The sequence below is a fragment of the Miniopterus natalensis genome, chromosome 19, assembly GCF_054644295.1.
Source record: "Miniopterus natalensis isolate mMinNat1 chromosome 19, mMinNat1.hap1, whole genome shotgun sequence".
In the NCBI taxonomy this organism is placed as follows: domain Eukaryota; kingdom Metazoa; phylum Chordata; class Mammalia; order Chiroptera; family Miniopteridae; genus Miniopterus; species Miniopterus natalensis.
The window spans coordinates 36,130,141-36,152,190 of NC_142099.1; the positions used below are offsets into that span (position 1 = coordinate 36,130,141).

The 22,050-nt window shown below is 54.2% G+C and overlaps 2 protein-coding genes across 2 annotated transcripts in view; one reads left to right on the forward strand and one right to left on the reverse strand.

Moving 5' to 3' along the window:
- NME7 (NME/NM23 family member 7) overlaps positions 1-583 on the forward strand; it is a 103,846-nt gene extending 103,263 nt beyond the window's left edge. The window contains exon 12 of the mRNA XM_016202372.2: positions 269-583. Within this exon, the coding sequence (XP_016057858.2) occupies positions 269-301 (33 nt within the window). The 3' untranslated portion in view covers positions 302-583. The remainder of the gene's footprint in view (positions 1-268) is intronic.
- On the reverse strand, positions 369-21,243 carry ATP1B1 (ATPase Na+/K+ transporting subunit beta 1). Its single transcript, XM_087827589.1, has 6 exons — positions 21,133-21,243; positions 16,974-17,102; positions 6,405-6,560; positions 4,641-4,825; positions 2,548-2,628; positions 369-1,741 (listed from the first exon to the last, which is right to left on the reverse strand). Exons 1-6 carry the CDS (start codon positions 21,227-21,229, stop codon positions 1,478-1,480), a joined length of 912 nt encoding a protein of 303 aa, XP_087683715.1. The 5' UTR covers positions 21,230-21,243; the 3' UTR covers positions 369-1,477.
- Positions 21,244-22,050: the final 807 nt, after the last annotated feature.

A 22,050-nucleotide genomic window follows, 5' to 3' on the forward strand; every position in this document is an offset into this window, starting at 1 on the left:
CTACTAACAACTTAGACTTTTTAAAAATAAACACCTATCTAGTGAAGCAGCAGCAGGAGCCAGTTTGCTTTCTAAACAAGGTGAAGTAGCACCACAGCATGTGTCTGAGTCTCAGGTCCTCAGCAACTGGCCTGGGCCTCCCGCCCACCCGTGTAGTGTCCTGGGAAGGGGCACATGGTGTCCGGAGCCCTGGCCAGCCCTCGGCCTCTGTAGGTGGACAAGGCCGGCCTTCCATGTGAACTACAGCAAAATCATGTTTGTCTTTCAGGTCCAGTATTTCTTCAAGATCTTGGATAATTAGCAGGTAGGAAACAAAGCCGCCGCCGAGTGACGAGTGTTCAGACGAGAGCGAACCAGGCACGCGAGGAACATGTTCATTCTTTTATTGTCCACTGTTTGAACCTGACCGAGTACAAGATCAACACGAGCACTGTCGTCCGGGCGGTTAGTACACACGTGAGACATGGAGCTGCACTGTAGACAACACTGACACCAGTCTAGGGGGTACTGCGTTGCTTCTTATAAAGTCCAAAATAAAGGTTTATTTTTCAGACAAGTGACTTTGGTTTATTTCATACATTACACTTTTTCTTGCAGAAAAAAAAATAAAATTGTACAACTGCATAAATATAAAATTCTTCCACCATGAAAATGGTTAAAACATTCATGAAGACACAGCACCAGCACGTGATGCCTCCAGAGAAAGGAAAGGAAACTGCGCAAACCAAACCACCTGGGCTGATCCCTGGCCAGTGACGGCGGGCCAGCTCCCCTCCGACGTCAGAACGCTCGGGGGACAAGGCGAGGGGGCAGGACAGCATTCAATACAAGCACAACACAACCCCTCACCTGTTCCTCTGTATTGCCACTTAAAATTCAAAGGGCAGTTCCCCCATGACAGCCCACCCCAGCCCCAGGGAAAAAAATAAAGACCTAACACCACAGGAAAGACTATGGAGTGTGTTAAAAATGCTTGCTGATGGGTCATTATCTTTGAAAGAGCCAAACCCCCCCTCCCCCAAAAAAGTACCATGCCAGTTTTATTCCCATTGCATATTTACACCTTGGACAGCAAACCTTGCTCACATAAAGTAGAAAACAGATACGATAAAACATGGCTTGAAAATGACCAGAGTGTGCACCTAGAGGGCTGTACACTAAATAAAATAAAATACGCAGCAATACTCAGGGGCCAGCAACACTGCTCACTAGAACTCAGGTATGGAATCATAATTTACAGTAAAAATGGGCACGTCCCAAGGCTCAATTTGTATTTTTCTTTTGTCATTTACAGTAGAATAAATATTTTGTTGCTATTGCTACACGTTAAATTTACATTCTAACCTATTAAATGCGGAAAGCTAGTGTGAAGCAGAGATTAAGTGTAGGTCCCATACGTATGACAGTTTGTTCAAGACTAGTAGGTTTTTGTATCTTTAACTTTTTAAATGGCTAGTGGGAAAGATTGTGCTTGTGATCAGCTCTTAACCTCGATCTTCAAGTCGAAGCGCCCCTGGAAGCGGTCCTTCTCGCTGTAGCCGATGTTTTCCCCGTAGGCCTTGCACTCCACGCGGACCTCCGTGTCCAGCGTGAGGTTGGTGAACTGCACGGCCAGCAGGGGCTGCAGGTACTTGGGCTGCAGGAGCCGGCCGTAGTAGGGGTAGTACTGCAGGGGGAAGCCGGGCTGGCGGCCCAGGCCGAAGTACTCCACGCTCCCCACTTTATCTTTGTCTTCGTCGCGCTGGAAACGAGAGCAAAGGAGCCGTTAGGCCCACAGACCAGACTCGGTCCCCCCGAGCGGCGCGCTGACCGCCGCTGCAGGGACACGGCCTCCCTGACCTGCCCAGCTCCACTGGCCCCGCAAGCGGGCGACCTGACCCTGCAGGTCACTGGGACAGGGTCTGACACAGAGGAAACCACAGGTGCTCGGTCTTTAAAAGCAGCCTTGAGACAGGGTGATAAACGGAGGCTATTCTCACCCTGCAAATGGAAACAGACAAAGGCCCAGGTTCTCCAACACAAGCCCCCAGACGCAGGGCTACACGGCAGGCACTGGGCGGCGCCTCCAGGGACATCACCTCCTAACGCGTGTCCAGTTCCTCCCCTGTGGCCGCGCAGCCTGTGGGGACGCATTCCCTCGATCCTGCCCTTGCTCTAAACAAGCCACCAGCTGTCTGCCTTTAGGTATAGGAGAGCATGTGCTGTTACCCTTAATCTTTCCATATTTTTAAAGAAAAACCAACTTACGTGAAATTACCAGTTTAAAAAAAAACGTTGGCCTCAGACTTTTTACACACCCTCTGATGGGGCCAGAGAAATACTTGTGTGGCTAGTTCATCTCAGTTCTAGAAACGATATTCCACCCGATTAAATCCAGACATTTCCGCCTCTGGTGCAGTGGCGAACCCGACACAGTTTCATTCCTGTTACTCCTTTCTCTTCTTTTTCTTGTTTCCCATATTAAAATTTCACCTCTAACTTCAAACAGCCCCCCCCCCGTCTCCCTCGCCCTGCCCCACCCCGCAGGAAGCCCGGCCCTCCCCGTACCTTGCCGGTGCACTGGACGGGCAGGACATTGGGGCTGTACTTCAGCATCGGAAGACCCTCCAAGGTCTCATTCTTGGGAGGCTAAAAATAAAACCCGCATTGGTAAGTTTGTAAATAACCTAAAAACTTTTGAAAAGTAAAACGAGTTTGTACCCTAAACAAGCACACGTGGGTCCCGAAAGGTCACCTGAGACAGCAACACTCGCAGGGGCAGAATGAACGCGCCCGAGCGAGCGCGGGAAGGTCGCGTGATTCCGAGGCAGTGAAAGGTGCGAGTTGTGCGTGGACCCCCAGTCAGGCCGCGGAGCAGCCCAGCACTCGGTGGAGCTTCCGCCGGGAGCTGTTAGGGGCCCCACTCAAGGACGGGGAAAGCGAGGCCCCAGAAACAGCATTCCTCGTCCGCTAAGACGAGTAATTAGACGGGACAGTTGGTTGACATTTCTGTTTCTATAAACCTGGGCTTTCCTCCCAAGCCATGACTAAAGAATGCGGGCCCCTCCCCTCCCCCTCCAGTGGGGGCACTGCCACTCGGGAAGTCCATCTGCAAACAGACAAAGGGGTGCTGCCCTGAATGACGGGTCTCCAGGAGGGGCCCACCGTCAAAGGGACCCAGAGCAGATGGAAAATGACAGCCACCCCCTTCCTTCCTGCACCCCTGGCTCAAACCCAGCTCAGAGGAAGGGCTATGAATGTCTCGAGCAGGTGGGAGACGGCCACATGCCACTCACAGCATCGCATGTGCGTCCCAGCAGGAAACGTCACATACACAGTCTAACCCAGTCAGGATGGACAGTTCTCTGAGTCAGCACAAAACTGATGTTTCTGGTCCTATTCTCTCTTTGGGAACATCAGAAAATAACCTAGATTGGACTCATGGAAGTTTCTGCCAGCAACCCGCGCATCTTTAAAAATATGAAGGCGCCCGGCCAGGCGTGGCTCATGGGTGAGCATCAAGCTAGGATCCAGAAGATCGCGGTTCGGTTCCCGGTCAGCGCACGTGCGCGGGTTGGGGGCTCGATCCCAGCAGAGGGTGCGCAGGAAGCAGCCGATCAATGACTCTCTCATCACTGATGTTTCTATCTCTCTCCCTCTCTCTGAAATGAATAAAGATTAAAAATATATATATACGAAGGCAAAATTGAACAAAGAGCCAGATTCCAGAAGCGAAGTGAGTTTTGTTCGCGTAACTCAGTTATACTGCAGTCGATGCCTCTTGGAACAAAAGCTGCGCCAACGGCAGTGCCCACATGGGCGACGGGGAACCTGCCGGAGACCAGCAGGGGAAAGAAAGGGGAGCGTTACCTACTCACGACCTCGCGGAGGGGAGAGAGAACTGGTTTTATAAAAGCAGAGACCCCACCAAGTTTTCCTTCTTTTAAAGACTCACTATATTATCTTAGCGCATGGTGGGCGCCAGCACTCCCCCTCCTTCAGGGGCCTCTCCAGGAATGCCCACCCACCCTAAGGTGCCGTGATGCCCACCCACCCTTAGATTGTGTTTTGCAAGGAAATCTTAATTCAGAAAAAAAAAGTTTTTTTTCAGACTACCAATTAATTTCTTAAAAATACTCTGGTACCAAGAATACCAAAACCAGAGTACGACTCTATGTGCAAGTAGCGTTTAAATTTAAAAATATCTTGCCTGGCTAGCGTGGCTCAGTGGTTGAGCATCAACCTAGGATCCAAGAGATCTTAGTTCAATTCCCAGTCAGGGCACATGGTTGCGGGTTCGATCCCCGGCGGCAGGCGTACAGGAGGCAGCCGATCAATGATTCTCTCATCACTGATGTTTCTCTCTCTCCCTCTCCCTTCCTCTGAAATCAATAAAAATGTTTCTTTAAAAAAAAAACTTTTCTATTTTTACTTTTAAAGAGTTCACATCATAAAAACTGTTCTCTGGATACTGAGTCCAAGTATCGGAGGAAATGAGATTAAGGAGAAGCTATGAGAAGTCAAGGGGGGCGCAGAGGTTATGATGTTCCTCCACTGACGGCTGCAGAGGGCCTCGCCGGGGTGCCTGAAGCTCCCTCATGCCCTCGCTCACGCCGGGCAAGTGCCCCACGCCCAAGCTCCAGGGCGGAGAAGCGACTTGCCTTAGGTTTGAAGCCCAGGACCCTGTTGAGCTTTATGATGATGCAGGGCTTGCCCTCTTTGTAGCCAAATGATTCGTCGTTTATCCCAGAGCAGTTTCCCAGCCACTCGAGCTTGAACCTGCAGACCTTCCGCTCGCCTGGGTCACTGTCGTAGCCTCCTCGGTCTTTGTATTCGCTGGGCACACCTGCAAGTGAAAGCGCAAGCACCGTGTTCACGCTGCTCCCGAAACTCCCCGCGCGGCGACCGGCACGGAGGCAGGGCTGCTCCGCCTCAGGGCGGCCGGAACTCAGCAAGGGTTCGAGGAAAGCATCTCATCTCCTCCCCAACGTGCAAAGGTCTTTTACCGAAAGCAACCGCCGGCGCAGAGCCCCACGCCAGAGCGTCAGCGTGCTTGGTAATTAGCACACGACAGCTGGGCCCTGGCAGGCCGTCTCCTCCTTAAATAACGGAGGCTCAGCTGCCGGGGGCTGCGGGGAAACGGACGCCGCTCCCCGCAGCCTCGCCCTCAGGAGGCAGATTGGAAGGAAGGCCGATCGTTTCCACGACTGGAAGTTTTTGGTCAGAATTTCCTGGGGCTGTGCCTCTAATTAGCAGGTTAAACAGTAAAGAGGGAAAGAACTGTTTGTTTTCCTTGTCAACCACCATGCAAGGGTTTTAAACAATTTTCTTTCGGATTCGAGTTTTTGTCTTTGAAAGCTCTGAGTTCTTATGCTTGTTAACTGAGAAGTTCTGTTGTAGCATTTTAATTAATCCTCATACCAAACTTGGAGAAAGAATCAAAGAATCCTGTAGAATATTGATGCAAATATACTTTATGTATATTTTCAAGTTCACAAATTTCCCCTTCCAGTGGTCAAGTGCCTCAGCCCAACCCACTGGGCCTTTAATTGCTGCAGAGAGAGATGAAAAGAAACTTCCTTTAAATTCTAACGAGAAAAACTTAGTGAAACGTTCCTTTTAAACCAGTAAATCTTTTCGAAATGACTTACAATGGCATTGCACCTCAAATTAGGATGAAGGGACAATCGGCCATGTAATGACCTGGGACTGGTCGATGCTGAAATAAAATCTGAAGGACTGATGCCACCTAGCAACCCAGAGGGCTGGTGGGAAGCTCCGTGTGGTTGCAGACAGTCCCGCCAAGGGCCACGGCGGCGAGAAGGCTCGGTGCCTCCCCAGGGGCAGAGCTCGCGGGAGGCAGGAATCTGGAAACACAAGCAACCGTCCTCAAAAGCACCAGTGCCAGAGAACCAGGACTGGACTTGTGGTCTTTGGGTCCAAGTAGTAAGAAGGAGATGTGTCTGGGTTTTTAAAGACATCTTTCAGATGTAATAATTATAACACCTGAGGCTACAGCTATACTGTTTCTTCCACTGCCTCCAAGCCTGAACCATAAAACGCCTCCCTGCCTTCAAAAAAAAAAAAAAGGCCCTGGCCAGGTGGCTCCGTTGGTTGGAGCGCTGTCCCGTGCACCAGAAGGTCATGGGCTGGATTCCAAGGTTGCGGGTTTAATCCCGGCTGGGGTGCAAGGGAGGCAACCGATTAACATTTCTCACATCAATGTCTGCCCCTGTTTCTCTGCCTCTGTCTCTCTCTAAAAAAAATGAAACGTATCCTCAGGTGAGGGTAAAAAAAAAGTCCTCTCAATATGGCCAGAGTTCAATCTTTTAATTATTTCAGGAGTACTGTTCAGTGATTAAATGACAAACAGAAACGGGAAATATGCATTAACCCACCGCAGAATCCAAAGTGAGTCTACTTACTGCCACAATCTTCAAAAATCATGTCGTCCTTCTGGGCAGAATCCTTGTACTTCTCCAGGAAGCGAACCATGCTCCGCACGTACGCCTCGTAGCTCTTGGCCTCGCCCATGCGGAAGGAGATTTCGGTCTTTTGGATCTGAGGAACCTGCGTCAGTCCTGGACCAGGCAGAGGCAGGAAAACAGGAAAAGCATTAGTGGGAAGGAAGTCGACCGGGGGATCCCAGCGCAGACTCTCCACGTACAGAACACTCTGCTCACCCCATCGGCTAAAAAGATCGAGTGAAATTCTCGACTCCTGTGAAGTCACTTCTCTGGCATTCAGAACAAAGTACCTAGGACTGTGTCCTAATATCATGTATCATTTCACACTCGCAGCAACATTTCACGACGGCGTTATCTCCAGGTTATGAAACACTTCTTGCACAGAGAGGTTAAGCACCTGGCCCAAGGTCACGGAGGAAGCGGTGGGACCAGAACTCCAGCTCTACGCTGTCATCCAGAGCCTGTCACCTGCCCGGCAGTCCCTCGTGCGCACACGCCACCCCCGCAGGGCCAGCTCGCAGTCTGCAGGTGCCCGGCCAACGGCAGGCCAGCCCTGAGCGCACAGCGAATTAGGCCACTCCACGGCGACAAGACTCACGACTACGCAACAGAGATATCTCTTGGCTCTTCTAACCTAAACTGGAGGATTCAGGGATGTGTGAGGACCTGCTTCCATTCCAAAAGTAAATGGTTATTCTGAGGAAGTTCAGTGCCAGCCAAGGGAACATTCATAGGGTGTGCACCCTGGGCTTCCCCCCTTGACCCAGGATTCCAGGTTCTTTGATTTCCAGAAGACTCCACCATCACAAGACTTCCTAAGACGTGTGCACCGCAGCACACGGCCCGAGCAGGGGCAGTGGGCGGCCGGCACAGCGGAATTCTATCGGGATGCCAGGTGCAATGCAAGACGCCTGGTCCCACCTGAAGTCCAGATAAACCACGAGTAACGTTATGTAAGAATGGCCTACATGTTACACGGGGCATGTATTACAGGGGACATGCGCCATGAGTATCACACGGAACACACCTACATGAAAAATCACCTGTGACTTGTCCTTAGCTCAAATGCAACTGCGCCTCCTGTGCTTCTATTTGCTAACCCGGCAGCCCTGCTCCAACCCCCAGCCCACACTCCCGCCCTGTGCTGGGCACAGGCGGAGCCCCGTCACCTGCCTCAGGTCCCCGCACAGACAGGAAGACAATGACGCAACTACAGTGGAAGTGGCCCCTGGGGTACAGCAACCGCTGAGCAGCAGCCCAGAGGCCTGGGAGGGAGTGGGGCGGACCGTGGGTGGCCGAGACAAAGGGCTTCAGGAGTGGCACTAACAATCATTTCAAAAGCAGGGTGGGGACCTGAGGAATCCAGGGACACAGCCGTCAGCGGTGACGGAGGGAGTCGAAGGGGAAGTCAGCAGAACTCGCTCATAAAAAACAAATCTTCGGTTAAAAATAAACAAAGGTTACTACAATTAAAACATTTTTTAGGCCCCGGCTGGGTAGCTCAGTTGCTTAGAGTGTCGTCCCAATACGCCAAGGTTCACTCTCTGGTCAGGGCACATAAAACCACCAACCAATGAATACATCAGTAAGTGGAACGGCAAAACGTTTCTTTCTCTCTCAGATCAATAAATAAAATTAAAAAACGTTTTTTTAAAATGCTCCCAAGCCACAGAAAATTGTAGGTTGAAAGGAATTTAAATGTCCATTGAACAATCCTAAAATAAATTAGGAAAACTGCATGGAGATCATTTGTACCTCAGAGGCACTATGATAAAAATGACTGCTACCTACTAAAATAAAAAAGTAAACTAAGCTCAGGTGAGGAGGGACTCCCACTGGAGCCTCAGGCTGGGCCCTGAGGTAACCAGGCCCCGCCCCGCTCCGGGAAGGCCCGCCAGGGGAGGTCCTAACTGCTCCGTGCGTAACAAGACACTTAAGTCAAGGTGACCTGCAGGCCCTGCGAGCTGGGGGTGCCGCAGAACCCAGGATGGGGGTCCTCCTAGAACAGTCCCTGAGTTGGGAGAGAATGGAGCCGAGGGACACTCCCAGGGATCCTGGGGAGAGCCAGCGCTGGGCGCCCAAGATCTCAGAGGCACGCGCCTTTGGCTGCCAGGCAGGAGGTTCGTGAAACCTATTCTAGGTATTCAGTGTGGCAGGCGTGGGGACAGAAATGGGCAAAGTGATCGGCAGGCGCAGGGTCGCAGTCTCCCAGCTTGGGAAAGCGAAGGCAGGAGGGGGGCAGACGGAGAGGGCGGAGAGGAGAGCAGCTGCCAGAAACAGGAGCGGTCTCCCGACCCAGGCACCGGGACGTGGGCAGACTGGCCGGCTGACCACAGGGACACCAGCGCGATGGGCAACAATCACGCCGTCCACCATCCATCAGCGGAGCGGGAACACAGCAAAGAACAAAATGCTAACAGAATGCCAACGAGCCTGGTGAGACTTGGGGAGTCTCACCCAACAAGTTAAAAAGAACAAAGTGACCCCAGAAGGGGGTATTGAGAGTAAAGCTGGCCAGCAAGCACCTAAGATCGGACTCGTGCAAACCGTGGATATCACAGCATGCAAAATGGTAGCAATGGCCCAGAAAGACCACCGGCCTCATGTCTCTCTGGACGGGGCAAAGAAGCAATAATGAAAACCAAGCAACGGAGGCACAGCAGTTCTCACCGGAGCCCGAATCCCTCAGGAAGCACGGCTCCCGCCCACGCCCACGCCCAGGCAGCCTGCACGCCACGTGAGAGAAACGCAGATGGAAGATTCTTGAAGAATCTTGACTTTGCTCTGTACAGAGAAGCACTAGAAACTGGTGGAACCGGGACTGCAGGTGACACGGACAGTCAAGCACCGGGTCCTGGAATCCTGTGACCGGCTCGGCTGGGTCAGACCGGAGTTTCCGCCCGTCCTTCCCAGACAGAGCCTTGTCTCAGGCGAGCCAGGGCTGAGACCACCCAGGAGGCTCAGCCACGCCCTCTCTTTGGTGGCTAAAGCGGCCCTCGGCCGTCTCTGAGGGGTCCCTGTGTTACTAGCATATCCTCAGTGACCATCCTCTAAGGAAAGCCAACTTCTGACATGAACGTTTCCAGGAAAGCAGCATGAACGGTTTGGGTTTAGGTCCTGCAATGGGCTCTCCTGAGCCCTCCCGTGGAGCGCACACCGGCTGAAACACCGGGCCCTGCCCCTGGCAGGCTCCGCGCCTCCTCCAGGCCCTGGAAGGCCTCGCTGCCCCACTCTCTGCCTCCCCTCGCGTCCCCAGTCCCCAGCCTGTGGGCTGGAGATCTCTCCTGGAAGCTACCAGCGACCAGCCCGGCCCGGCCTGGCCTGGCCCGGTGTGCACAACCTTAAGTAGGAGGCTCCCTGGACAAGGTCTTCTCCAAACCGTTCCGACACGAATTCCTCTTCTCAAAAGTAACTTCTCCAGCCTTGGCCAGTTTGGGTCAGTGGTTAGAGCATCGGCCCTTGGACTGAAGGGTCCCAGGTCCAATTCCGGCCAACAGCACCTCCGGTTGCAGGCTCCGCCCCAGTCAGGGGGGTGCAGGAGGCAGCCAGTCGAGGTGCCTCTCACACTGATGTTTCTCTCTCCTGTCTCCCCTCCCACCCTCTCCCCCTTCCTCTCTCTGCAAAGCAAAGGAAAAAATATCCTTGGGTGAGGTGAGAATTAAAAAAAAATAACTTCTCTAAAGCAACTGAACACTTACAAGCGGACGAGAAGGACCCCTGGCTCCACGTCTAAGTCCTTTAAGCCACTCACTTGACGTTATCAGACTGAGGGAAGAAGAAGGGAGGGATGGGGCGGGGGGGGGGGTGCTCGTTCACGTCCTGAGCCCACGGGCCCAGGGCTGCGGGAGCCCCGCCTGCCACCGGCCCTGCGTTTCCACACCAGGCTGGGTGCCTCAGCTCCTCTCTGCAGTGCCCACGCCGCCAGCTGTCAGTCAGCTGCAGACACGGACGGCGCTGTCGGCAGTGGCCACCCCCAGAGGCCACGGACGGCAGGACACCCCATCACTGCTCGTGGTTCCAAATCCTAGTGCAGGACACAGCTGACCTGCGGCCCCTCCGTCCCCCAAACTGGAGCTGACATGAGCCGCGCCGACCTCCTCGGGCTTCGCGGATATGACTGAAGTAACAATTAGGACACGGAAATATTAACATTTGGGTTTTAATGCCTACGTCAACTTTACATAGGACTTGGAAACCTTTGGCTTCACACTTGCTTTTTAGGGTCCCACCTGCCTTTCTTTGGTCCCCAACTCTTGAGAAACAAGGAAAACAATCTCTGGCTTTAGTGGGTGAGGGTAACCGGCGAGGAAGGGAAAGGAAGGACCAAAGAGGCTCTTCATTAAGAAACATTTTGTTTCCAAGTAGGTTGATAAAATGTAGCCAGTTTATAATTTCTCAATCTACTTGTGAGCTTCAAGTATTTAAATGAGCAGCCACTTTAACCTTGTAAGTTACTCACATGAAACCCAAAGCACAGACGTGGTGCCTGCCACGCAATACATCTGGTAAGTCACCGGACCAAACACGGCTGACCCCTGAACAGCACGGGTCTGAACTGTCACTGACCGGCTGCCTTCTGCACACCCCGACTAGGGATCGAGCTCGCAGCCCGGGCATGTGCCCTGACCGGGAATCGAACCGTGATCTCCTGGATCCTAGGGCGATGCTCAACCGCTGAGCCGCACCGGCCGGGCTTCCTTATGACTCTTCATAACATCTTTTCTCTAGCTACTGCCGTGTAAGACTATAGTATATAACACACATAACACACAAAATGTGTTAATCGACTGTTTATGCTATTGGTAAGGATTCCAGTCCACAGGAGGCTATCAGCAGTTAAGTTTTGGGGGAGTCAAGTTAGACGTGGATTTTCCACTGCACAGGGAGTCAGCGCCCTGAGCCACCATGTTGTTCGAGGTTCAGCTGTACCCCAAATAGGCCTCATTTTCTACAGAAACCTCAGGAAGGCGCCCATATGGCCACTGAGGGCACAGGAGGCAAAGAAACACAAATCAGTGTGGCCAAGTACATATAACACGCGTATCGGGTTTGCCCTGAACGCTTCAAGTTGAAAATTTCCAATAAAAGAATGGGGAATATATTTTATACACACACACACACTTATCTATGTACACATATATACCTACACACACCTGTACAGACTCATGCATGCACATACACATGTACATGTGTGCACATGCATGTACACACCCATACACATGTATACACACATACATACACACAGTCTCTCCGGTCAAATACCACCAAGGTATTTATGGGTTTTGTTTGGGATTTAGTTTTTATTTTGCCTCTGCAAGTTCAGTATCAGTTCACTTAACAGAAGACGGGGGCTCAGGGAAAAGGCACCTCTGTGCTCCCTGGAAACCGGCAGCCTTGGCCTCACCTCCTGCCTCAGGCTCGGCTTGGACACTCAGTGCTCCACCTCTAGGCAGCCCCCCCGCCTGACACAAGAGAATCTGCTCCCTTTGAAGTCCTTCAAAGATGAGTTGCTGGATTTCTCTACACCCCATCTGGATGTCCGACAGCCCTGGGTAGACGGGCCTCTTCTCCCGTCTAAGCTAAATGCCACGCACGCTGGTTGGTGGCCAGTGCCCCCTCATTGGCACCAGGTATTTCCTGGGTTCATACATTCAATTTCAGGTGAGCAGAGAGATCTCCTCCAGAGGATCTATCTTAAAAAGCACATGTAATTCCACAGGGGCATATCTCTGATGTTTTGTATAGCTCCTAATGTGTTTGTTCCCAATAAAAGTACAGCTTTTATAACGGGAAAATATAAACACAGACGCCAATCCCAGCTTTTACATTAATCATGCTTTTCTGGTCAAGGCCAAGCTGAAGGACAAGCACAGACAGTGTGTGTCTTGCCTGGATACAAAACAAAACATTTGCTAAGTGACCGATATCCTGAAATAAGACACCACGCGAGAGCTGATATTTGATGATGTCTATCCATGCGTGTATGTGGGAAAAGGTACGCTTTTCTGGTTGGAAGCCACTAGAAAATACTTCCCTGTTCCCCCCTTCATCTCGTTTGTGTCTGATGGGCCCTGAGGTCAGGAGATTACCAGGACGAGGGCACCCCCCGACACGAAGCAGCCCCTCTGCCCCCCCCCCATGGCATTGCATCAGCTGGAAACGAAGGCCCTGAGGCCAATGCCCTTTCCACAACCACCCCCACCAGAGCCTTCCCTCCGGAGAGCAGCGGCAAAGCCATAAATGAAGCCTCACAGATTTAGCATTTTGACCACCCCTCCCCGGGGACTGTCACCTGGTCTATTTATCAGGGCTCTCTGCTCGGCTCATTCTAAAAGGCATACACGGAGCAAGACCCATTTCTTCTGCGGGCCCAAGAACATTTTAAAGCTAATCAGCAGGCGTCCTGTGCACCTGAGCGGACTTATTAGTTGTACCCTTGTCTTTAGAAAGGAAGAAACTGCAACAGGGGCAGGTGGTGAGGCCAGGGACCCTGAGGGACAAGCTCTGGAGTTTGCCAACCTAAACACTTTATTTCTGGAAAGCCTGCTGCCCAGTGCTAGCCCAGCCCGGCCTGGAGCTTGGAGGATCCATGGGGGTGGACAGGAGAGGCTCTGTGTGCTCATGTCGGCCCACAAACCACAGTCAGTGCCATCTCCTCGGAAACGGAAGAAAAACACCTTCTTGGCGCTTTGAAGAAACAATCCCTCCAAAGTACCACGAGACAGATGGTTCCAATCTCCCCTTCCCCCCACCCCTGAAAATTAAGTGAAAGACACTCATCCGAGTGTGATGTAGTTTGAAAAAAAAAATAGGCAATTCTGAGATTGATGTCATTGTGTCCCAAGCATTCCACTCATCTGGGATTTGAGCTACAGTGCCTTGGGCCCTGAGGGACCTGAAGATGAGATGTGACCCTCCGACCGCGGAGGTGAAACCGAGGCTGCTCGGGGTGCCCGAGTGGTCCGCTGGCCTCGCCACCACATCCTCGCGCCTTGACTCTGGTTACCATCATACCAAAAACACAACCCTTTTAAAACGAATTCCTCCCGCACTGAGCCATCTGTACTTCAAAGCAAAACAAAAGCCGCCCACAACCTTGCGAGGAAGGAGGAGGGTACAAGTTCATACCTGCTTAGCAGGAAGCCAGGCAGCTGGGACCTATGTCCCCTGGACCCGCCCAGTGACCTTCATTCATTCCACTGTTGCTCAGTGAGCTGGGGGCACAGGGGCAAGGAGCCCAGGGTCAAACCAGGGACAGGGCCTGGGGAGCACGAGCTGTGTGTGATGTGTGCCTGCAGCCTCTCTGTCCAGAGCCCACGGCAGTTGCAGGGTGAGGGGGACGCTGACCACCACGAGGACTCCCCTAAGTGGGTCCCCCTGGGAGAAAGGCTTAGCAGGGGCTGCCCTACCAGCATGGGTATTTTAAGGAGATTACAGAACAAATACAATATCATCAAAAATTTTTTTAAACATGTGTCCTAATCCAACTTCTCCCAAACACTTTTCACAGAAAACCAAGTGTATAAAGCACCTCTGTTGTATCAGCCTCAGCTCACAGCCTGGAAAGACAGATTCGGTTTCCAGAGGTATAAGACAGACGTGGCTATTACTAGCTACCTTTTAATGCCACTAGTTTGCCTTACATATACATATCTCATTTACTCCTCCCAGGATAGCACTCCCATTTCACAGATGAGAAAACTGAGGCTTAGTGAGGTGAAGCAGCGCATGGGCTGGTGGGGACTGTGTCTAGCTCCAGAGGCCCATCTTCCTATTCAGGTCAACGTTCCTACGAGCTCAGGTGTAAGCGCAGGAGCTCAGGAGCGCGTTGGATTTAGGTTAGGCAGAGTGAACTGCCAGCAGCAGCCACCTCCGCCCACAACAGCAGCAGGTTACTATGGTTACCATGTCTCAGCCTCACATCTCCGCTGAGGCTCTCGCCTTGGGCCTCCCAGGCCGAATGGGCAGGTCTGTTCAATATCCCACAGCAACAGGACTTTGTGAAAAGTGCCACTGGCACAACGGCCACCACCACGCAGGAGTGCACAGGCGCAGCGGCCACCGCTGAGGAGCCTGGACTGCGCTTTCATTCCGCGACCTAGTCCTGAGACTCGTGTTCAGCCTGTCAGCGTCTCCAGGGTTAGAGGAACACAGCGCGACCCCTACACGGCCGCGTCGCCGCGCCCCGGCCCAGCTGACCGCAGCGACCTAACCACGGTGCACAGGGCGCTCAACCCCGGTCAGGCCCGGCTGGTGCTAGAACCTCAACTTCAGTAACGGCCCAGTAAGTCAGGCCGCCTTTAAACACTGCCAGGTCTGCTGCAGTCTGGGTTCCTCTGACTGAAAGATACCACTTTCCCTCTTTACCGGCTGTAACAACAGAGGCTTAGACACATTAAGTTGAAGCCCCAAAGGCCCGGGATTTCTCCTATACATCTGTTCAGTCTGCAGCTGAAGGAACAGCTCTTGCCTATCAAAGACATAAACTGTTACAATGTGCTCTGAACCCTGCCAAGAGGAGGGGCCGCTCAGGGTCCCTCGGAGCAGTCGGGGACAGTGGCAGGCTGCGCTGCCCGCAGGCCGAACTCTGCTGACCTGGCCGCCTCCCGCTCCAAGACCACAAGGCCACCGTGGTTTGCAAATGAATGCACGTCCTATGGGGAGGCCACGGATAAAGGGGGCTTGGCCTAGACTCTCCTGGCAAAGTGGTGAAGCAAAGACAGAGAAATGACATAGAACCCAGGTGACACGATGGGGAAGCGGCAGGATGAGGCCTGTGACTCAGACCAAAGGACAGGAACGCATATTTCCGAGATGAGCCACAAGCATTCCTTCGGGCAAGCGACTCCAACTGCTGCGAGGACACTAAATATAGGCACCAGGCATGTGTCTTTTAGGAAGGGGCTGGAAGGCGGGGGTGGGGTGGGGGGAGGGTTCAGGAGGACCGAGCACCTCGGCCAGGGATTTCCCTGCAAGGTCATCTGCAAGGTCCCCACTGGAAAGGCGGGCACTTGGTTATCTTTTGAAAGTGAAAGCTCCCTCTCTGCACAGAACTGAAGGAAATGTTACATTTTATTAAAGGCGGACTCCCCAGAGTTTATATAGTCAAGGACCACCTCTTAAATGTGGGAAATAAAACAAAATGCTTGACTTTCTGGTCAACTGTGGCTTTAAGTATAAGAATTATTATAAGATAGCATCATGATTGAAAAATAGCTTTTAAGTGGCAAAGGCATAAAAATATATACAAGTTTATGACGACTAATGCTACTGTGAAAATTTTAACAGAAGACGACACGAGAGGACACACCGCGCTTTACGGTGGCAATGGCCAGTGGACAGCGTTTCCCGGGCTTCTCCGAGAGGGCACCCGAATGCCCCTCCAGCCTTCCCACACACCCACCTCTTCTGGGGAAAGTTGCTGGAAACTGATTATTGGAGAGGGTCTAAGTCATTTTACGTACTTCCAATATCCTCGAGACCTAACGTATCTGGAAACACTGGGGTTTTTCTCACAGCAGAGACTACCTGACTTGAGGCTAAAGGGGCACGTTCGCCACCTCCACACTCGGCAGATGCTCTCCCGAGCCCTTCCACACCCAGGGAGCTGGACGTGGCGAGTCCTCGACAGGCTGTCGCACATGATGGAGGCTGCTGCTCAGTGCCCCGAAGACAGCCTCAGGACTGTCGCCTCAATATAGCTGTTATTCAACAGCTGCCCAGGGAAACTGGAGAGGGGACACGTCATTGCCACCCCAAGGTCATTTATAATGACAGACCCCAGAAGTTAGGCAACATTTCCTCTCCCTCCAGGTCCTCCCAATGACTTTGAGAGACAGACGGTACAGCCACAGTGGTGGCTGCTCCCCTGCCCTGCCCTGCCCTGCCCTCTGAGTGTCAGGGGTGACAGCCCGTGATGGGTGTGGACACCCACAGCTGCGCAGACCACAGCGGGGCCCTGGTGCGGCATCCTGCATCCTCTAGAACCTTTGTGAGCCCATGTTTCCAGAGCTAACGGAGACAGTTGAGGTGCAAAGCAGTAAGATGCTTGTTGAACAGGAATAGTGACAAATGAAGAGCGTGCTTTTGTTCAAGGTCAAACTGCAAGTCAATGGGAGAATGGACCCCCCGAAGTCCTGGCTCCTCCCCTGTGTGAAATCACCTGGCCATTAAAACAGGAACCAAAGCAGATTTTTAAAGGATTTCTCTGAGTCACAGTCCCCTCGAGAGTGTGTGAGTGCCCACTAACAACCCCGTGGGCGTCAGGGACAAGGGGACCGAGGCCATCACCGAGTCCCATGGCTGGGGACCGGCAGGCTAGGCGCAGGACAGGGCCCTTCACGGTCTCGGCAGAGGGGAGAGACGACACGTCTGCAGCCCAGGGCTCTGCCTGCAGTGCGGCCGCTGTCCCTCTGCAGGCTTGTGTCCTGCTGCCTTACCGACCCTTTTCAGAAGAATCCGTCTCGCCTGACACAGGAACACCCACTTTCCCTCGGGAAGGACTGAACTTACGCAGGTTCATTTTACCTGGCGGGGCCACTCGGTCCTGATAGGTGGGCTTAAATTCACTGATCGTGAGCAGCATCACTTGGATGGTTCCGATGAAGATGCCAGCCAGGCAGCCGTAAAATATCACGTAGAACAGAAGGATCTTAACTGCAAGGAGAGCAGACAGAACAAAGGCTGTGATGCAGTCACATGTTCGGAACGCCAGGCGCACCTTCCCAAGGCAAGTGCGCGTCCTTCCTCCTTCCCTGCGCCCTGGGTCTGCAGCGCTCCCCGCGCCACCGCTGACCAGTGTGACCACGCGGGCCGATCCGGGGAAGGATGGCCTCCACTGCAATGTGCGTGTCGGGGGTGGTTGAGGGCAGGAGGAATGTTCAGCTAGAACTAAGATTCTTTACAGGAAATAATTTTATTTCCTAAGTTTTTTAAAATGTTCGTGAAGGTCGCCCAGGAAACCCCGGGCCCCGTCTGAGAGCTGCTGCTGTGCTCGCTCATCCCCTGCTTCAGTCTTACAGCCCGGCCTCTGCTGCCTGCCAGGGGCGCCCAGGGCCCGGGGAGCTGCTGCTGCTCCTCACGGTCGCCCTTTGCTACCAGTCACCGAGCACCCAGCCCTTCCCTCAGGTGCACCAAACCAGAAAAAAAGAAAACGCTGCAGTAAAATGGCTGGCGCATTTTTATTTCATCTTCTGACTGGACCCGGAATAATGACTGACTTGATGAGCTGCACTTCAGCTCAGATCGCTGAAAAGGCAAAAAACCAAAAACCAAGGGCCCAGAGGCTGGCCGAGCTATCAGTTACGGGTTTAGGGGATTACCTCCCGATTAGCTGCACAGTAACAGGCTGTACCAGGCGTGGCCCCCAGCCCTGCGCCAGCCCAACAGATCGCTGCGATCGCAAAGCGGGAGGAAGTGAGCCGGGAGGTTACCCGTCGGCAACACAACTGCACAGAGGGGCTCTGGTGACGTCTGGAAATGTCCAGTCTCAAGCATTAGGTGCTGAGGTCCTTGGGAAAAGGCTACAGCACAAAAGTGTCATTGAGAAGAAGTGGGTGAGGGTGGTGGGAGAGACCTGGGGAGGGACTGGGTCCACGGTGGGAGGTGGGGGGGGGCATTAGCCAGGCTTCCATCCGTTTAAAAGCCCAACTTTCCTATCAGCTAGTAACCAGACTTGAGAACTGTTAAAATAAGCAAATCATACATAAAGGCACACCAAAACGATTAATTAAAAGAAGGGGAAAGGCAAAGAGAGAGGCAAAGGAAACTGCAAAGGCTGCCTGCGGCTGGAAGGACAGCCGCCCAGGCCCCCGCCTCCAGGCAGGGTAAGGGTTAAGTGCTGCTCCCTCCGTATCCAGGCAGCAGGCGAATGGCAAGGCTGTGACGTCAAGAGATCTGGAAAATTTTTCCAGCCACTGCTCCTAAGAGGTGCGAGAGCTGGTGCAGCGCGGCCAGCGAGAGAACCGCTGTAACCTCTCTCCTGCGGCCCCACCTCGTCTGGTGCTCTTAGCTTAACCACACTGGTGCTTCCAATGCCCAGCGCATTTCCACACTCATCCCCGGGACCCCGGATACCTAATGTTAACACCACGAGAAGGTACATGACGGAGGCTACCATCGAAAACACGCACACGGCCGTGGAAAAACAAGTCGCTTGCCAAGCACACTGATTACACTTAAGATGCAGCCGTTCCGGTCTGCCCAACGCTGACCCCAAAGACAAGGGAGGAGCTGTCCTCTCTTGCTTTGCGATGTTACTTAGCAAAATGTGCCCAGGTTCTGAGATGTGGTCACCTGGCAGAGGGGGGCACACAGGTCTGGCGGAGCCTGGGCAAGCCACCAGGGGCTGCTCAGAAAGAACGCTGGACAAATGGTACCAGCCAGCGGGGGGCACAGAGGGCTTTAGGAGCATTTTTCCTTTAAAAGTACAAGTCATATAAAGGCTTTCCAATGGGGTGGGGGGAAGAGGACCCTTCAAGGGGTCACAGGCAGAAGGAAAACAGGGCACCTGGGCCTAGTGGTAAACATGGAACCTACCAATACCTGTCAACACAACAGAGGTCTGAAGCACAGGTGGTCTGCACGCCAGCGCCTGAGTTAACTTAAAAAGGGGGACATAAAAAGGTGAGAAGCACAGGTGATTTGTGGGCCACGATTTCTCCAACAGGTGACAGGCGAAGCTAATGCACCCATCTCAGTGAAAATCTACCTGTAGGCAAAACTGAGCCATGGGTGACCTGCCCGAGTCCCAAGGGCACCGTGTTGGGCCCTGTGATAGAAAGGTGGCATTTTCCTCATCGGAGAAGCGACTGCCGCCGCCTTCCTGCCTACCGGAGACTCTGACCTTTCTCACATTGCCAGAAAGGAGCGGACATGTTAGCACAAAAAACCTGGATTTTCAGCCCAGCACCTGCCCCTTGGAAAATGGAAGGAAAGCTGAGAAAGGCACACCAGTCTGGTGTCTGCATCACACTGCCAGGTGTGGCCCCAAGACCCAGCCATTAACTCGTTCCCTCCCTCCCCTAGCCCCCTCTCACAGGCTGCCTCATTAAACGTCAGCTTAAAGAACATGTAGGTGCATACAGCCTTACCCTCTAGAGCAAATATTATTGTGGAACTGGAATGAGGAAAAATATATATTTAATGAGGGGGGAAAAACACTAGAAGGCAAATTTCGCAATGTACCCGGAGTCAACGCTGCCTCAGCCCAGGCCGAGGCTGGGTCAGGCACCCGGGCGGGAAGGTTCAGTGCACTGGGAGGAGGGGGCCCCTTCTGCAGTGCACCCCCACCCCCAAGCCTCACTGGAGTTACCAAGTTGCTAGAAGATGGCCCTGGCAGGGAGCTGTTCATGCTACACACGCCCTGACTTTCAGGTTTTCCCTTCCACGCTAGGAAAATACAGGGAGCTATCCTCACGCGTGAAGAACTACGGCAATAATCACCTGAAGAACAGTCTCCCCAAATACAACAGAACGTAAAATACACGCTAAAGCCGTTGCTGTAAAGGCCCACAGGTAACAAGGCCCAGGGTTGCCTAGGCTGCCCAGTAACACCTGGGAACGAGGTTTCACCTTGACTAACCTTGAAGGGTGATGCAGTATTAACCCTTCCCTTTTCAATCAAGAGGGACCCACACCACAGGCTGCATTTTTTTCTTTACAAAAAATCACATATTCCAGCTTCTTCCATTTCAAAATGTCAGCCAAGCACTATTTCCCTGACTCATTGTGCTGATGCCCACGGATTCTCCCAATCAGGAACCTGCACCAGCCCCTCTGCAGGGCTCCCTCAGTGGCTGCCGAGGTGCAGGTGGTGTCCAAGGGGATGGTGATGATGATACTACAGGAGGGGGCAGTGATGCAGGAGGGGGAGTTCCCTCCCTCTCTGCTGCAGTCACGACTCAGATTTGCCTACAAACTCTGCCCTTCAAAATGACCTTTATTAAAAAAACACATGTCACCCTCCAGGTGTAGGAAGGCATAAAACAAGTAAGATATCTAATTTTCAGTGGGGGGGAAAAAACGCATCCAGCTAAGCAACACGCTGCCCAAAATCTTATAAGATGACCTCCTGCCTTTGTGCCTTTATTTCTTAGATGAACCTTCACCGTAGTCCACCCGGCTACTGATGCTGCATCTGTGTAGACATGGAAGCCAACGAGGCTTGCCTCGCTTAGGGGCCACGGCGGCGGGGAAGGCTCCAGGGGAGGTCGCGGGCCCTCTGGGCATCTGAAATGCTGCAGTGTGGACGGATCCCCGCCGCGCCGGGAGGTGCGTGTTCAGACTAGAAGGTGCTATAACGCGCAACCTCGCCTGCATTCAGCCCCATTACCCTCATCCGCACATCTCATCGTGGGGTTTTTTTTGTTTTGGGTGTTTTTTTCCAAAGGACTTGGGTCATGAACATCGGGAAAGACACCTAGTTTCCCGGTGCCTGACCATCCCCAGCAGCAAAGGGCTCGAGCAGTGCTCGACAGACCGCAAGCTGCCGAGGCGAGACGCTACGGCAGAGGCGCCCGCGCCCGGCGCGCCGCGCCCGGGACCCCGCCGCCCGCCCCGGAGAAGCCCGCCCAGCGCCTCCCGCGCCCTCGCCGGCGCGTGGGTGCGAGCGGTCCGCAGAGCCCGCGCCGGGGGTGCGCGCCCCGGAGGCGAGGCGCTGGGGGGAAGGCGGCGACCCCGTACTTACACCAGCTGCCGCCGGTCCTGCCCAGAAACTCCTTTTTCTCGGAGTTCCAGATGAATTTCTTCCAGCCGCCCTCCTCCTTGGCTTTTCCGCGGGCCATGGTGGCGGGTCAGCGGGTGCTGACTGCGGAGCGCGCCCCGGGTCCTCTCCCGCAGCGCTCGGCGTCCGGCCTGGACCTGCGCAGGCTGCACCCGCCGCTGCCGCTGCGGCGCCCGAGTGCCAGACGCGCCGCGGAGCAGCGGGAGCGAGGGGGGCGGGGGGCGGGGGCGGAGGGAGGGGCTGCGCGGGCCGCGCGGCTCCGAGCCCCGCACCTATTGGTGGGCACGCGGCCGCCCGCGGGCTCTCTCGGGTCCGCCACGCGCTCCTCCTGCCCTCGGACTTCGGGGGCTCCTCGAGCCCGCAGCTGCCACTCCCGCGGCCACTGGGAACGCGCGCTGGGCCCCCGGCGCCTGTGACCTCTGCGGAGACGTCCGGGGCAGGAGAAAGTCAGGGGGAAGGACGGACAAACGGACTGCGGGCCCAGCACGCGAGAGACCGCCGGGAGCCGCGCATTGGCGCAGGGCGCACGCTCTACCTTTACTATATACCGCGCCGCGGCCGCACGGAGCCCCGCCCACTAGCGGCCCGCGCGGCCAATCGCCGGCGCGGGGGCGGGGCCTCGGGCCCGAGGGGGCGGGCGCGGGGCCGGCACAAAGGAGCCGCGGCGGCGCGAGGGGCCGGCGGGCGGGGGCGCGGAGAGGGGCGCGGGGCGGCCGGGCGCGCGCTGGTGGCCCGCGCCGCTCGCTCCTTGCTCCCGGCCAGGTGCCGACCAACCGCCTCCGTCTTGCGGGGTCTTGCACCCCCGTTGCCCGGCGCCCCGCCGACGCCCGGGGACCCCGGCCCGGCGGTCCCGACCTAGTCCCGCCCGCGCGCCCGCTCTCC

Coding starts and splice junctions, on each gene's coding strand:
- ATP1B1 (XM_087827589.1), bottom strand. CDS start 21,229: ATGGCCCGCGGAAAAGCCAAGGAGGAGGGCGGCTGGAAGAAATTCATC. Junction 6,561..16,973: donor GGACCGAGTGGCCCCGCCAG/GTAAAATGAACC, acceptor TGCCTGGTCCAG/GACTGACGCAGGTTCCTCAG. Junction 1,742..2,547: donor CCGTCCAGTGCACCGGCAAG/GTACGGGGAGGG, acceptor TCTCGTTTCCAG/CGCGACGAAGACAAAGATAA.